Source organism: Trichechus manatus, unplaced genomic scaffold (genome assembly GCF_000243295.1).
Source record: "Trichechus manatus latirostris isolate Lorelei unplaced genomic scaffold, TriManLat1.0 scaffold00011, whole genome shotgun sequence".
NCBI lineage: Eukaryota > Metazoa > Chordata > Mammalia > Sirenia > Trichechidae > Trichechus > Trichechus manatus.
In genome coordinates this window covers 24887850-24903812 of record NW_004443947.1, presented here as the reverse complement: position 1 = coordinate 24903812, position 15963 = coordinate 24887850, and the positions used below count along the sequence as shown (strand labels likewise).

Sequence of the window (15963 nt, the reverse complement as noted above, 5' to 3'; positions counted from 1 at the left end):
GAGAGATCCTGGGGTCTCACTTAGGAGACTCTGTGTCTGCACTGTTAACAAGTTCCACGAAATTCTACTGCATGGCCACAATAAGGAACTGTGGCGTGGAGCCCATGCGTGGCAGCAAGAGCCTGCCTCTTCAAAAAACCAAACCAAACCCGTTGCTGTTGAGTCGATTCTGACTCATAGCGACCCTATAGGACAAAGTAGAACTGCCCCATAGAGTTTCCAAGGAGTTCCTGGTGGATTCCAACTGCTGACCTTTTGGTTAGCAGCCGTAGCACTTAACCACTACGCCTCTTCACGAGGCCCCCGCAATTCTGTGTCAGGGAGTTGGCAGATTACAGTTTGAGGAGCACAGGCGCAGAAGGACTTGGAAGGTCCTTCCAGCTCTAGGATTCTGTAGCCACCCCTCCCCTCCCCGAGGCCCCTTGTAATTCGCTCCGTGGAGCAGACGCAATCCTCACACACTGCTTGGGGGTGTCAGAGACGCTGGTGCAAACCCCAGCACTTTACCCTGAACCGTAGCTTTGATGGTGGGGGAATTTCTGAGACTCCAGGCCCTCTCCAGCCTCCCTCCCCCATCATCACCACCCAGTCCTCCTAGCTGCCTTTCCCTCCACTGAGCACCCACCAGTCATTTATCCATTTATCCTTCTAGGAGCCTCAGTTGATCTAATTTGCTAAATATTAGCCTTGGCAGAGGCAGAACTCAGCCAGGGGTAACAAGATGGGGCCCAGGACCTCACATGCTACTCTCCATCCTATTCCTCATCATTAAGAGCTTGACACAAATCAAACTGCACAGAAGAACCTGGGCAGGCCAGGCAGGCAGTAGGTGATGCGCGTTTAACCCCTGAGTGACTGAAGGACTCACCCAAATGCCTTCGCATCCTTCAAGGAAACAAGCAAGAACTGTTTCAACTGCTTCTTGGGAATTTGCCAGTTCAGAGCTAAACCCAAGGGAACACATCCAACCTCCCTATATCAGAGCTGCCGTAAGGAGGCAATCATCCTGTTACCCTCCTTCCTTTCCCCCAATCTGTGTCCACGTTAAAAGAGGTGACAGTCAATTCAAAGGAAGCACAGAAGAGAGAAAAGAAGGCATACAGGTGACGTGGGACCTTCAGGATGGAGTGGCCAAGCACAGGAGGAGTATGGGCTTCACGAGTGAGAGGGAGACACCTGGACTCAGATCTGGTTCTGCTGTGTGGTAAGTTACTTAAATTTATTGTCTCACCTGTAAAGCACAGATAATACTGCCCATCTCACAGAGTTGCTATGATAATTGACTAAATTAATAGGCAATGCTTACTAATAATCAAAGTAACATTTAAAAATAATAGTAGTAACTAGACAATAGACAAGTATTATCTTAGGTGAAGGGAAGGACAGCACATACTACAGGGGAAGTCAGCACAACTGGACTAAACCAAAGCCAAGAAGTTTCCTGAATACAATCAAACACTTTGAGGGACAGAGTAGCAGGGGTAGGGGTCTGGGCACCATGCTTTCAGGGGACATCTAGGTCAACTGGCATAACAAAGCTTATTAAGAAAATGTTCTGCATCCTACTTTGGTGAGTGGCGTCTGGGGTCTTAAAAGCTTGCAAGCAGCCATCTAAGATGCATCAATTGGTCCCAACAACCTGGAGTAACGGAGAATGAAGAACACCAAAGACATAAGGAAAGCAGTAGCCCAAGAGACAGAAAGGGCCACATAAACCAGAGACTTCATCAGCCTGAGACCAGAAGAAGTAGATGGTGCCCAGCTACCACCAATGACCGCCCTGACAGGGAACACAACAGAGAGTCCTTGATGGAGCAGGAAAAAGATGGGGTGCAGAACTCAAATTTCAGTAAGAAGACCAGACTTAATGGTCTGACTGAGACTGGAGGAACCCTGGAAGGCATGGCCCCCAGATTCTCTATCAGTCCAGAACTAAAACAATTTCCGAAGCTAGCTCTTCAGACAGGGATTGGACTGGACGGTGAGACATAAAGTGACACTCATGAGGAGTATGCCTCTTAGCTCAAGTAGATACAAAAGACTAAATGGGCAGCTTCTGTCCGGAAGTGAGATGGGAAGGCAGAGAGGGTTAGGAGCTGGTTGAATGGACATGGGGAATCAGGGGTGGAAAAGAAGAGTGTGTTGTCACAGTAAGGGGAGAGCAGTTAGGGTCACATAACAATGTGTGTATAAGTTTTTGTATGGGAGACTAACTTGAAATGTAAACTTCATTTAAACTACAACAATAAAAAATAAAGAAAAATAATAGGAGTGACCATGTGAGGAGCTCTGGTGGCACAACATTTAAGCGCTCAGCTGCTGACTGAAAGGTTGGTGATTGAAATCCACCCAGCAGCTCCATGAGGGAAAGACCTGGCAATCTGCTCCCATAAAGATCACAGCCTAGAAAGCCCTATGGGGCAATTCTACTCTGTCACACGGGGTCACTATGAGTTGAAAATCAACTCCATGGGACCTAATAACCAACAACAATACTGACCATGTACTATACTCAAGTAGGGTGCGAAGGTTTATATTCAGTAGCCATTTAACACATATTTATTGGGAACCTACTGTGTACCAGTAACTGTCATAGGCACTGGGGATACAGTATGATCAAAGCAAAGTCCCTGCTCCCAAGGAGCTTGTACTTATCACTCAATTTAAATCCACCAGTGATGTTACTACTGGTGTACCCATTTTACTGGTGAGAAAACAGAGTCTAGGGAAGTGAAGTAAACTGTCAGGTTTTAAACCAGGTTTTGTCTGACTCCAGAATCTAAGCTTTTAACCACTTGACTGTACTTTCCTCTAAAGGCTTAATCACCACAGTGCCTGACACAGAGGTAGCATTTATTATTTGTTGTGCAGAAGGAAAAGAAAGCATCCAAAGGAGAACAGGCCATTGCACTCCTTGGCAAATGGGCAGACAGGTGTGGACTAGTTGCATGTAGGTGAGTCACTTCCTTCTGCCTCAGGCCCTGCTTCCTGAGGAGACTCTGCCACTCTCTCTGCAACCCAGAAGCTCTCACCCTAAAGGGTAATTTTGAAGGTCTGGTCTACCTTTGTTTTACAGATGAAAGAAACCAAGGTCCAGAGAAAAAGGAACTTGCCAGAGCTGGGGGCAGATCCCAGGTTTCCTAATGTCCAGGCTTGTCAAATAATAACTGCTCCTTACATTTATTCAGTGTGTTGTTTTTGTTATTAGTTGCTGTTGAGTCGATTCTGACTCATGGTGACTCCATGTTAGTTGGCAAAATATTTGTGCACGTATGAAGTTGTGTAAACATTCAGACGAGGGGTCCTTAATGTGAAGCAAACTTGGGGGGGTGGTTATAGACACCCAGCATCCTCAATGAAATGGTATGCCACATGTTTTTATTGGTATAGTTTGTAAGTGTGCACAGCTTCTACCCAATTCTCAAAGCGGTCTGTAGCCTGAATAAGATTAAAAACCACTATATAGCATATCTATGTTCTTTTTTGCAAAGAATGTTTCTAGAAAGATACACAAGAAATTAGTAACAGTGGCTGCCTCTGGGGAGGGAAGAATTTAGAAATCTGAATGAGAAAGACTTATTTTTCATTGTACTCTCTTCTGTACTATTTGAACTTATGTTTAGTATGGGCATGTATTATGTCTTCAATTAAACTAGCTCAAATAACTGCTTTGGAGAGAAGAGGGGGCCCAGCAACCATCTAGAAACTCAGTTGAATTCCTCTGTATTGGTATCATTAACCTGAAGGTCCCACTTGGTATGAACTGTATCTACTTTCTCCAAAAACAAGGAACATGCTTCTAGGAGAGAGGAACAACTTCTGTGGGGATTTTCCACTGCAGTATCGATTTATGAGGCTTGGGAGACGACCTGGGCGTACGTGGGTTTGAACACCGCTGCTACTACAGCTGCTTGTTCTCTAGGGCCAGCACAGAGCCATCTGGTATGAGTCTTCAGCTCTTAAATCAGTCCGGCACGCAGACAGCCTTGGCTTCTTAAGGTGAGCAGTGAGAAGGCTGGGAAAGTAAGCAGGGGACCCCACCAGAGTGAAGCATGCAAAACAGAAACATATGGACGGCTTCCTGGTTTCCCAGGTCAACCCAGCTGCTGGAGTGATTTACAAGAGGCTGAGCCAAGTCTCCACTGCTCCAGACCAAGGGGACAGAGGAAGAGTCAGAGAGAAGCAGGTCACACCTACATGTTCCCATTCCTCCTTCTTGGGAAGGACTTTGTTTACTTGCAGACTGCAGGTGGTGGTGGCGGGGACTGCAAACACCACTGCATGACCAGTTGGCTTGGCTCAATCAGGTCACTTGAGCAGGGGATTTGGGGCCATTCTGTTATCACTTCCCAGCCAAAGCTTGTTTCCTGCCTAATTCCCTCCGGCCAACTCACCACACAGCCTTACAGAGAAGATGTGGCCCAATTTATAAACAGACACGTGGGATCTGCAGCATGAGAGGCCTTCACTCTGTTTGTGAGCCTGGGTAAGTCTTAGCAGGGCTTCACTGCTGTAAATTGATAATAATCCCTTATGTTTGTACAGTACTGTAGTGTTTACAAAATACTTGAACAATGATCTCTACCATGTCTATCATTGGCACCCATTTCACAGATGAGAAAACTGATAACTCAATGACTTCTCAGTGTCTGTCTTCCTTCCACCTAGTGCAAGGCATTGACGTACAGTAGACACCCAATATTAATTTGTTGCATGAAGGAAACAATTATTGAATGAATCAATCCATTGATAAAGAGAAGATTTATCATCCATTGATAAATGTTATGCAGTGGAGTCACCTCCTACCAGAAACAGAGCCAATCTTGCACATAATTTCGCAATTCCACCTTCAGCGATGTCACATTGGCAGCTTGAAAGTCGTTATGGTGGGAGTATTTCTACCAGCATATTGGCAGATGATACAAATCAAGCTTTTCTTCCCCCCTGCCAGAAAGCCAGCTTTCCAGCATACTGGATCTAATCCTGGGTGACATAAACGGTTAAGAGCTTGGCTACTAACTGAAAAGTTGGTGGTTCAAGTTCACCCAGAGGAGTCTTGGAAGAAACGCCTGGTGATCTACATCTGAAAAATCAGCCATTGAAAACACAGTTCTACTCTGACACACATAGGATTGTCATGAATTGGAACTGATTTGACGACAACTGGTTTTTGGTTTTTCAAAAAAAAATGGAGGAGGAAGTGGTAGGGTTCTAAAGAAAGAAAGTTTATTACTTCAAAATACATGTAGAGATCCTATATATGCAAGGCAGTGGGGTAAGCTGATGGAGATAAACAAATATTTGAGATATAATTTACGTTCTCAAGGAACATGCATTCTCAGGTATAAATCTTAATGTGCCCACGAACCACCTGGGGATCTTGGTAAAATGCAGATTCTGATTCAGTGGGTCTGGGAGGGAGCTGAGATTCTGCATATTGAACAAGCTCCCAGGTGATGGTGATGCTGTCCATGTGCAGAACAAACCTAGAGAAGCAAGGGTCTGGGAGGTTACCGTGGGCTGGCTCTGGGCCAGCACAGTGCTAAACGTTCTATCTCTATTAACGCATTTAATCCTCACACAACTCCATTGCCATCTAGTTGATTCTGACTCACAGTGACCCTATAGGACAGAGTAGAACTGCCCCATAGGGTTTTTCCAAGGCTGTAATCTTTACAGAAGCCGAGTGCCACATCCTTCTCCCACGGAGCAGCTGGTGGGTTTGAACTGCTGACCTTTCGGTTAGTAGCCGAGTGCTTAACCACTTTGCCACCAAGGCTCCTACCCTCACACCAGTGGGTGTATACTATTTTATCCACATTTTGCAAATGAGACCATAGAGGCCCAAGGTCACCTAACTGGTCAACTACAAAGCCAGTCCTCAAACCCAGGTAGTCTGATCAAGAAATGAACAGTCACCCTCTTCCCAAAACGCTATCTAGCTGAAACTCTTGAGTAGATATACTTGTCTCTCCTTTCTCTTCCCATGTTCTCCTATTACTCAAGGCTCATTTCCTTCTTCACTGCCTACAAGTACTACCAGAGAAGAGAGAAACAGAAGTGAGAGTGCTCAAACTCAAGTTCAAGTTCCTCAAAAAATTAAAAGCTCAATACCAGTGAATCTGTGGGTTATCTATGATTCCCCTGCTCCCTCCCACGCTTGGCCCTTCTCTGAGCCGGCTTGCCCACACTATCAACAATCTCCTTCCCAAGGCCCTTGCCCAGGGCCAGTCCTGCTTGTCCTGAAAATGTTATTTCTTGGAGAAAGTGCCAGGCACCCGCATGAACCTTCAGGGCCTCTTACCTAATTCCCTGGCAGGTGCTGAGTGTGACACTGGACTCTTCCGCCTTCCTCACTGTCCCATGGTAAAAGCAATGATCCTAGCAAGGAGAAAGGAGGTGGTCAGGCAGAAAAGCAACGACAAGCAGGGCAATGTTGATCTCTCGTGCAACTCACAGACGATTCATACCAAAAAAACCAAAACCCATGACCCTCGAGTTAATGCCAACTCATAGCGACCCTACAGGACAGAGCAGAACTGCCCCATAGGGTTTCCAAGACTGTAATCTTTACAGAAGCAGACTGCCACATCTTTCTCCCGAGGGGCTGGTGGGTTCGAACCGCCAACCTTTTGGTTAGCAGCTGAGCACTTAACCACTGCTCCACCAGGGCTCCTCAGATGATTTGTAGTTCATTATGCATCTGCCTTAACCTTTAGCACTTTACAATCTGCAAAGAGCTTTCCATTTATCATTGTGATTATTATAAAATTCCTGTGAGGTGGGATAGGGCAGACGCCATTGAACAGATGAAGGACCTGAGACTCAGGAGCAAAGGGATCTGCTGAAGTTTTCACTGCAAGATGGAGAACCCAGGTTTTTCAGATTCTTGTTCAGAGCTGTTTCCATGACACAAGGTTGATCATAGGACACTCAGGCTTCTGAAAGATCCTGCCTCCCCGCTCCTCAGAGTCACCTCTGGGAACCCCTGTAGTGGACTGAATAATGTCCCCTCAAAATTCACGTCCACTCAGAACAGCAGAATGTGAACTTATTTGGAAATAGGGTCTTTGCAGATGTAAATAAGTTAAGATGAGGTCATACTGGATTAGGGTGGACCCTAATTCTAATGGCTGGTTCCTTATAAGAGGAGAGGACACAGAAAGACTCACACAAAGAAGGCTATGTGAAGACAGAGGCAGACTGAAGTGATGCTGCCACAAGCCCAGGGACACCAAGGATTGCTGAGAGCCACCAGACGCTAGGAAGAGGGATGGAAGGATCCTTTCCTAGAGCCTTCAGAAGGAACCTGGCCCTGTCACCACCTTGATTTTGGACTTCTGGCCTCCAGAACTGTGAGAGAACAAGTTTCTGTTGTTTTCGGCTACCTGGTTGGTGGTAGGAGCCCTGGTGGCACTGTGGTTAAGTGCTCTGGCTGCTAACCAAAAGGTTGGCAGTTCAAATCCACTAGCCACTCCTCGGAAACCCTATGAGGCAGTTTTTTTTGTTTGTTTGATTTTGGTTTGTGGTAATTTGTTACAGAAACCCTAGGATGCTAATACACCCTCATCTATTCCTCAGCTCATGATGATCTTCCTCCCCTGAAACCCTCCACACCTAGATCATACTTAATTTGGCACCTACGTCCATGAATTTGATGTTGCTCTCTAGTCATTGCCATTGCCTCCGGGCCATCTGGTCTGCTCAACCAGGCTGGCTTCCTCCATCACAATAGACCACTGCTGAAGACCACTATGTGCCAGGTACTGGGCTAGGCCCCAGAGATCCACCACTGAGTACATACAGACACAGTCCCAGCATTTACAGAGCTGGTGGTCTTGTGAGAACCAGTCAATAATTAAAAGATGTAATTATAAACTGTAAAGAGAGACTTGAAATAAAAGTTTGAAGTGCTACTGAGTGTGTCATAAGTAGGGCAACCGTAGCATTTATGAAGCCAACCAGGACACTGTGAGGGTGCTAAAATGCAAAACCAGGCCAACACCGCAAGCCAGGACTGTCCCAGGCAAAGCAAGCTGTGATAACAAGAAACATATTCCTACAAGCTTCCTCCCAAATAAGTCAAGAGAAATAAGCTGGTCAGACAGAGAGAAAGTAAAACCTTCTGGGGGAGCCAGGTTCTGCTAAGGTGTTAAGAAGAATATAAACTATATAGTTGCAGACATGGACATTTCCACTTTTCCCTTAATACCCTAAGCCTAAGCAGGACCAATCATAAATGCTCCTGCCTTTGCCAATGGAAAAGTACAAGTGATCCATCACCAGGACCATGCTTGCTTATAGTATTCTGTCCCCAGCAGGCAGGGATGTGACCCAGCAGACAGCTAACCCATTTGTCTATATTCTCTGGCTCCACTCACTCCCAGGTCTATAACTCCCATGAATACAGCCAAATAATTAAATTCATGCATTTTGGCACCAGCCAGGCCTGGGTTTACAGCCAGGCTCCCACACCCACAAGGCCTCTCTGACCTTCTATGTCTGCAGTCCCTACCTCGCAGGGTGGTTGTGAGATAATGCATATAAAGGAGCTAGCGCAGCATATCTGGCCCAGACCAGCAGGCAATAAACATGAGTGATCATATTATTAGAGTCTCCTTAGTCAAAGGCAGAATGTGGCCTCGAGGGGCTTGGAAGCCCACCAAGGGGCTGAATCCATGGCCTTAGCATCATCACCAATTCTATGTCCTGCCCATTTGAGTCACGCAGCCAGACCAGAGCATAAAGGCCAGGCTGGCACTCAACTCAGAGTCATTCTCCAGACCACAGGCACCCTTTCATCTGCTGATAAATCGCTGGCCAGTGGCGAGGCTCCTCTGCCCATTATGCTCACGTGGTCAGGAGGAGGGACATACACTGCCCCCTCCCTCTGCATCAAACTCTCCTGGACTTTAAATGAGTCAGACCCCAACCTTCAGAGGAACACAAAGGGAAGTTCCCTCCCACTCCTCCCCACGCCAGGGGACATCCCAAAGCACCTATGAAAGAAGGCGAGCAGACCAAACCTTCCTCCCAGCCAGGATTTCTCTGCTTTCAAATGCCAGCCCAGCACCTGGCTTCTCCATTCACTCCTGGGCTCTGGGACCTGGGGGCTGAACATCAAGCGCTAAAGTTCTGAACCTGGTCCTTAGCACTCAGCAGGGGGCAAGGAACTCCAAAGCACAGGGCCATTCAGAGGTGAAAAGTGGGCCAGTTCTCCTGGAGAGGGGAGACAGGCTAACAGGGGGTAAATTGTGCTCAGAGAAGTTGGATGAAGTCAAGGATTAAAAAAATCCTGGAACCTCTGCAAATAAACGGAATTCAAATCCAGGGATGAGTATGAAGAATCCCAATATATCTTCCTATCTTTGGAACGATGTTAATATTAATCACAGCCTGGGGGCTCTCTGAAATAGCATACCAACTGACATTTGTAACATGCTTTACAATTTGCAAAGAGCTCTCACGTACATATCTCATGTGGTAACAATACCTGCCATTTACTGTTATTAACAATCAGAGCTAAGTCTATCTAGCTCTTGCTACTTAACCAACAGCATACGTAGATGTTTTTCTTTTAATTCTGACCACAGCCTTATGAGGGAGCTATTACTATTGCCATTTTTTAAAGGGGAAACTAAAAATTAGAGCAGTTTTAAGTTATTCATGAGATCACGTTAACAGCCTGACTCCAGGCTCTGAATCCCTCTCAATGGGCTAGCATTGTGGTTGGGACTCTGAAGTGATGGTTTCTAAACTTCCATCTCACCATCAATGTGTGGGGCTGTTGTTGTTGTTAGGTGCCGTCAAGTCAGTTCTGACCCACAGTGACCCTATGCACAACAGAACAAAACACTGCCTGGTCCTGCACCATCCTCACAGTCACTGTTATGCTTGAGCCCATTGTTGCAGCCACTGTGTCAGTCCATCTCGCTGAAGGTCTTCCTCTTTTTCACTGACCCTCTACTTTACCAAACATGATGTCCTTCTCCAGGGACTGATCCTTCCTGATAACATGTCCAAAGTATGTGAGACATAGTCAATGAAAACCTTACGAATAGCAGTGGAACATGTGGGGTAGGGAGACGGGGAAACAAAACACCAGTTGCTCCGAGTAGATTCCGACTCATGGCAACCCCGTGTGCTTCCAAGTAGAACTGTGCTTCACAGGGTTTTCCTGGCTGTAATCTTACAGAGGGGCCCTGGTGGCACAGCAATTAAGAGCTTGGCTGCTAACCAAAAGGTTGGCAGTTCGAATCCACCAGCCACTCTTTGGAAACCCTGTGGAGCAGTTCTACTCTGTCCTACAGGGTTGCTACGAGTCACAATCAACCCAATGGCAACAGGTAATCTTACAGAAGCAGACTGCCAGGCCCTTTTCTGCGGCGCCGCTGGGTGGTTTTGAAACCCCAACCTTTCGGTTAGTAGCTGAGGGCAAACAGTTTGTGCCACCCAGTGACCTCCAGGAAAAGGAGGCAGAATTATGCTAATTTATGAAGAATAAACTGAGGCTCATGGAGAGTAAGTGAGGGTATCCTAATACAGATAGGACTCGAGCCCATCTCTCCTCTACATGTCCCATTCCCAGCTTACGATGCTGTGCTGCCTCTCCTAGCAACAGCAGCACTATCCAAGTGCATAAGACTTAATTTGCCAAAGCTTTATTATCCCCCAGTGCCAGAGGAGACTTAAGTTCTAGTTTAAGCCCGGTCACTAACTGGTTATCTGAACTTGAGCAAGCTACTTTTCCTCTTCTCCTCTCAATTTTCTCATCTGTAAGATGTGGGGTTGGAAGAGCTGTTTACAAATTCCCCTAAAAATGAGTGATTCATCTTACCCTTCCAGAGCCCTGAAAGTCAGATATTAGCATATCCAATTATCAGATGAGGAAACTCAAAACCAGTGTGGTACAAAGGGTTGTTTAAAGTCACATAGCTAGGAAAAGCCAAGACTATAGACTTGGCCTTCAGACACCAAGCCCTGTAACTCTTTCTATGGGAATACATTCACAGCCCATTCCTCCAATGACCTGACCTTGATCAGGGCTATAGCGTAAAGGACCAGCTAGTGAGTCTTGATAAGGTTCCCAGAATGCTGGCTAACCCAGGCCAAGTTTGGAAACAAGAGTGCAGGCCTCAAAATTTGGGTCAACTGCAGCTAAATGGTTTATTCTGTTCCCATTTCTCTTTGAGTTAGCTTCCAAATAAGAACGCTGACAGGGAGCCACATGGGACTGGGTGGGCGGGTTGTTAAGAATCCAGTAATGGAGTGTGAGAAAATAACGAGTTGTCCCATGGTTCAAGTCCCTGGGTGTCACAAACGGTTAAGCACTTGACTACTAGACAAAAGGTTGGCACTCCTAGCCCACCTAGAGGTGCCTCAGAAGAAAGGCCTGGTGATCTGCTTCAGAAAGGTCACAGCCCTGAAAACCCTATGGAGCACAGTTCTACTCTGACACATGTGGAGTCGCCATGAGTTGGAATCAACTTAACAGCAACTGGATTTTTGGTTTTTGGTCCCATGGTTGAGCCAAGATGGGCTTCAGCCAACAAGGTCTTCTGGAAGGAAGGGGATTCCGGTGATGAGGGGAAACTCTTTCCCACTCCTCTGTTTCTGAAAGGCTGTTACAACATCTCTGCCTGATGCAAAAGCTAAGAGCACAAAGAACAAGGAAATTATCAGAGTCATGAAGTCACAGCATTCCATCTCAGCTTCTTGACCCGAGGTGGCCACCCCAGGGGGCTTTCACAGTAGGAAACATGAGCTCATGGCAAACTTGTGAACTGAGACCCATTCTTGAGCTCTGGGGTGCAGAAGCAGCAGAAGCCAAACTCAGAGGAGGGTGATTTTGTGAGGTCTTAACAGCTAGGGGTTTTCTAAGCATGGCTGTGCCCACTCCACCTCCGGAAGCAGAGAACAGAGGTCTCAGTGAAGGGAAGAGACGTTTTGACCAAGGGGCACTGAGGGAAGTGTAGATTCCAGAGGTTGGAGTCACTGCTGGACAGCTTCCCGAGAGATGAGAAGACCCAGCTGACTTGCCTCCTGCCGGCACTGGCCACACTATCAATTCCTTTATCCTTGGAGCAACCTCATCAAGGACAGTCTTGATCTTCACGACAAACCATCCTCATTTCTCTACTCCCTCTTGCTCCTCAATGCTCTGATTCACCCAACTATCCAAAATAGTCCCTCAGCTAGCTCTAGATCTCTTAGAATATCAAAATATAACTGTCCTGGGTCCTTTGCCCCATTCCGGGATAATCTGATAAACTGATTGTTGTTGTTAGTGGTCATTGAGTCTGAATCATGGTGACCCCGCGTGTGCAAAGTAGAACTGTTCCACAGGGTTTTCAAGGCCGTGACCTTTCAAAAGCAGATCACCGGGCTTGTCTTCCACGGCACCTCTGGGTGGGTTCCAACCAGCAATCTTTTAGCTAGTAATCGAGTGCTTAACCATTTGCACCACTCACGGACTTCTAATGACTGATAGTGGCCGTCTTTGTCTTTCTAGACATTTGCACTGTAACAGCAGTATTGTAAAGAATGGGCCAAGTGGGAATCTGGGGTTCTGTGGGAACAATGAGGCACAGGGCCTCCTCCCATTGTCCTCCACACCACATCTCTCAGGTCTCCACACCACTAAAGTCCATTATGCTTTGCCCCAAAGGCAAAAGACCACTGCTGCTCCCTCCAGAGTCCGTGTTTTCTTCCCTTCTCTCTCCCTCCTCCCCCATCAGCTCAGAGTCTGAGAAAGGTTACTCGAATCCAGGGTTTCTTAACTTCAGCACTACTGACATTATGGGTTGGATAATTCTTTGTGTGGGAGATGTCCTGTGCATTGTAGGATGTGTAGCAGCATCCCTGGTCTCTACCCTCTAGATGCCCCCACTCCATCTGTGACCATCAAAAATGCTTCTAGACATTGTGAAGTGCCCCTTGAGGGGGCAATATTACCCCTGGTTGAGAACCACTGTTCTAATCCTACAAATTCCCAACAGACACCCCAGTAGGAAGAGCTAGCAAACCATGAAAAGTGTATGATTTACTACCTTAAATGTCCACCAGTGGGATGTGGTAAAAGCAAACTGACATTTATCTATCTAAGCAACCAATGGAAAAGCCATTTTTTAAATGACAGATCTTTGCCTTTGTGCAAACATACTCACTCAAAAACACCTTCGAGGGAAAATATATCCAATGTGAAGATGGCAGCAAAAATAGGAAAAACTTCATAACCTAAAATCACTTTAAAAAGTCAAGCTACAATTAATGGTTACCAGAGGGAGGGAGAAGTGGGGAGTTATTGCTTAATAGGTACTAACCATCTGTTTGGAGGGATGACAAAGTTTTGGAAACAGATAGTGGTGAGGGTTGCACAACATTGTGATTGTAATTAATGTCACTGAATTGTACAGTTAAAAATGGTTAAAATGGCGAATTTTATGTTATATATATTTTACTAAGGAGCCTTGGTGGCACAATGATTAAGCACTCAGCTGTTAACCAAAAGGTTGGCAGTTCAAACCCACCAGCTACTCTGCAGGAGAAAAGACCTGGCCATCTGCTCCCGTAAAGATTTGTTGTTGTTAGATGCTGTCAAGTTGGTTTCAACTTATAGCAACACTACGTACAACAGGACGAAACACTGCCTGGTCATGCGCCATCCTCACAATCTTTGCTGTGCTTGAGCCCATTGTTGCATCCCCCATGTCAATCCATTTCGTTAGAGGGTCTTCCTCTTTTTTGCTGACCCTCTACTTTACCAAGCATGGTGTCTTCCTCCAGGAACTAGTCAGCCTAGGAAATCCTATGGGGCAGTTCTACTCTGACCTATAGGGTCGCTATGAGTAGAAATCAGTCGACTACAGGGTACAAGGACAACATATGGGGCTTGGCAAAAGCCTTCGCTACTCTTTCTTTATATTATAATTATAAGAAAAGAAAATTCAAAATTAGGGAAGATATTAAATACTGAATTAATATAAAATTTCAAAAAAAATCTTGAATTTCTAATGAGAAATTTGCACTTGATTTTATAAACTTCTTTTATATCAGATTTTATGCTTCAAATAGTAAATCCTCATAAAGACTCCTTAAAATCTGATCAAGATTTTTTAATGACAATCTCTTCAATTTCTCCATAGTTACTACTAACGATAAATTTTGTTCACACTGTTGTTGTTGTGTGCCGTCCAGTCGATTCCCAATCACAGTGACCCTATAGGACAGAGTACAACTGCCCCACAGGGTTTCCAAGAAGTGGCTAGTGGATTTGAGCTGCCAATCTTTTGGTTAGCAGCCTGAGCTCTTAACCAGTTTGCCACCAGGGCCATTCACACTAGTAAGTGATATAAAATGCCAAAACACTTTTGGAGACCATTCCAAATTTATAACATTTGAGTTATACTTAAAGAATCTAATGGTTCTTTCTTTTCTTTCCTTGAAAACGGCAATGTTGAAATTCCTTGAGATTTTCAGAAGAAAACATTCTTTAATGATTACAAGGGTGGGGAGGAAGGGAGAGGAAAATTCACTAACTAGATAGTAGACAACAATCATCTTAGGTGAGGGGAAGGACAACACACAGTACAGAGGAAGTCAGCACAACTGGACTAAATCAAAAGCTAAGAAGTTTTTCTGAACACAATCAAACACTTTGAGGGACAGAGTAGCAGGGGCTGGGGGCTGGGGACCACAGTTTCAGGGGACATCTAGGTCAACTGGCATAATAACGTTTATTTAGAAAATGTTCTGCATCCCACTTTGGTGAGTGGTGTCTGTTATCTTACAAGCTAGTGAACAACCATCTAAGATACATCAATTGGTCCCAACCCACCTGCAGCAAAGGAGAATGAAGAACACCAAAGACACAAGGAAAATATTAGCCCAAGAGACAAAAAGGGCCTCATAAACCAGAGACTCCATCAGCCTGAGACCAGAAGAACTAGATGGTGCCCAGCTACTACCAATGACCACCCTGACAGGGAACACAACAGACAGTCCCTGATGGAGCGGGAGAAATGTGTGGAACAGAACTCAAATTCACGTAAAAAGACCAGACTTAATAGTCTGATTGAGACTGGAGGAACCCCGGAAGCCATGGCCCCCGGACGCTATGTTAACCCAGAACTAAAACTATGCCAGAAAACTACTCTTCAGACAAAGATTAGACTGGACTATAAAACATCAAGTAACACTCATGAAGAGTGTGCTTCTTAGTTCAAGCAGATACACAAGACCTCCTGTCCAGAGGCAGGATGAGAAGGCAGGAAGAGACCGGAGCAGGATGGATGGACACTAGAAACCCAGGGTGGAAAGTGGAAGAATATAATCAATGTCACTGAATTGTACATGTAGAAATTTTTGAAATGGTGTAACTTTGGCTATGTATATTTTCACCAAAAAAAGGTCCTCCAAGGTCGAGAAGGGAGAGTGTTGACATGTCGTGGGGTTGTTAACCAACGTCATAAGACAATATGTGTACTGACCGTTTAATGAGAAACTATTTGTTCTGTAAACCATCTAAAGTACAATACAAAAATATATTAAAAAAAGAAAATCGTGGTGTTGAAATTCCTTGAGATTTTGTGAATGGATTTCAAAACTAATGGAACTTTCTCACATAAAGTATTTCAAAAGAATTAGAACGCTTTAATTTGGAGACCACTCATGTGTAGTTAGTTACTGAGCAGAGCCAGCCTGGACATCACTAAAAGGGTACATCAGTCATAAACAGAGAAAGAATCCAATATATGTGAAAACAGGTTCAGCGCTATGCCTGCCAGTACCTTCCCTTGTCCCCCCTCTCTCCTCCCCACTTCATCCTGTTGTGAAGTTGCACAAGGCCCCATGCTTGGCAGGGCCCCATGCCTGGTTTAATGCTCTCCTGTCACCATTTTGAAATTATTAGTAATTCTTGAATAAGAGGCCCTGCATTTTCAACAACATATATTTTACTACAAT

General features: G+C 45.4%; 1 protein-coding gene across 4 annotated transcripts in view; it reads right to left on the bottom strand.

Annotated features, from left to right (window-relative positions):
* Positions 1-15963, bottom strand: part of ADAM19 (ADAM metallopeptidase domain 19) — a 116615-nt gene that overhangs the window by 56768 nt on the left and 43884 nt on the right. For 3 of the 4 annotated variants that reach the window (XM_004371259.2, XM_023726561.1, XM_023726562.1), the window contains exon 5: positions 6305-6381. The exons of the other annotated variant lie outside the window; for it this stretch is intronic. In XM_004371259.2, the coding sequence (XP_004371316.1) occupies positions 6305-6381 (77 nt within the window). The remainder of the gene's footprint in view (positions 1-6304; positions 6382-15963) is intronic. 4 annotated transcript variants of the gene reach the window in all.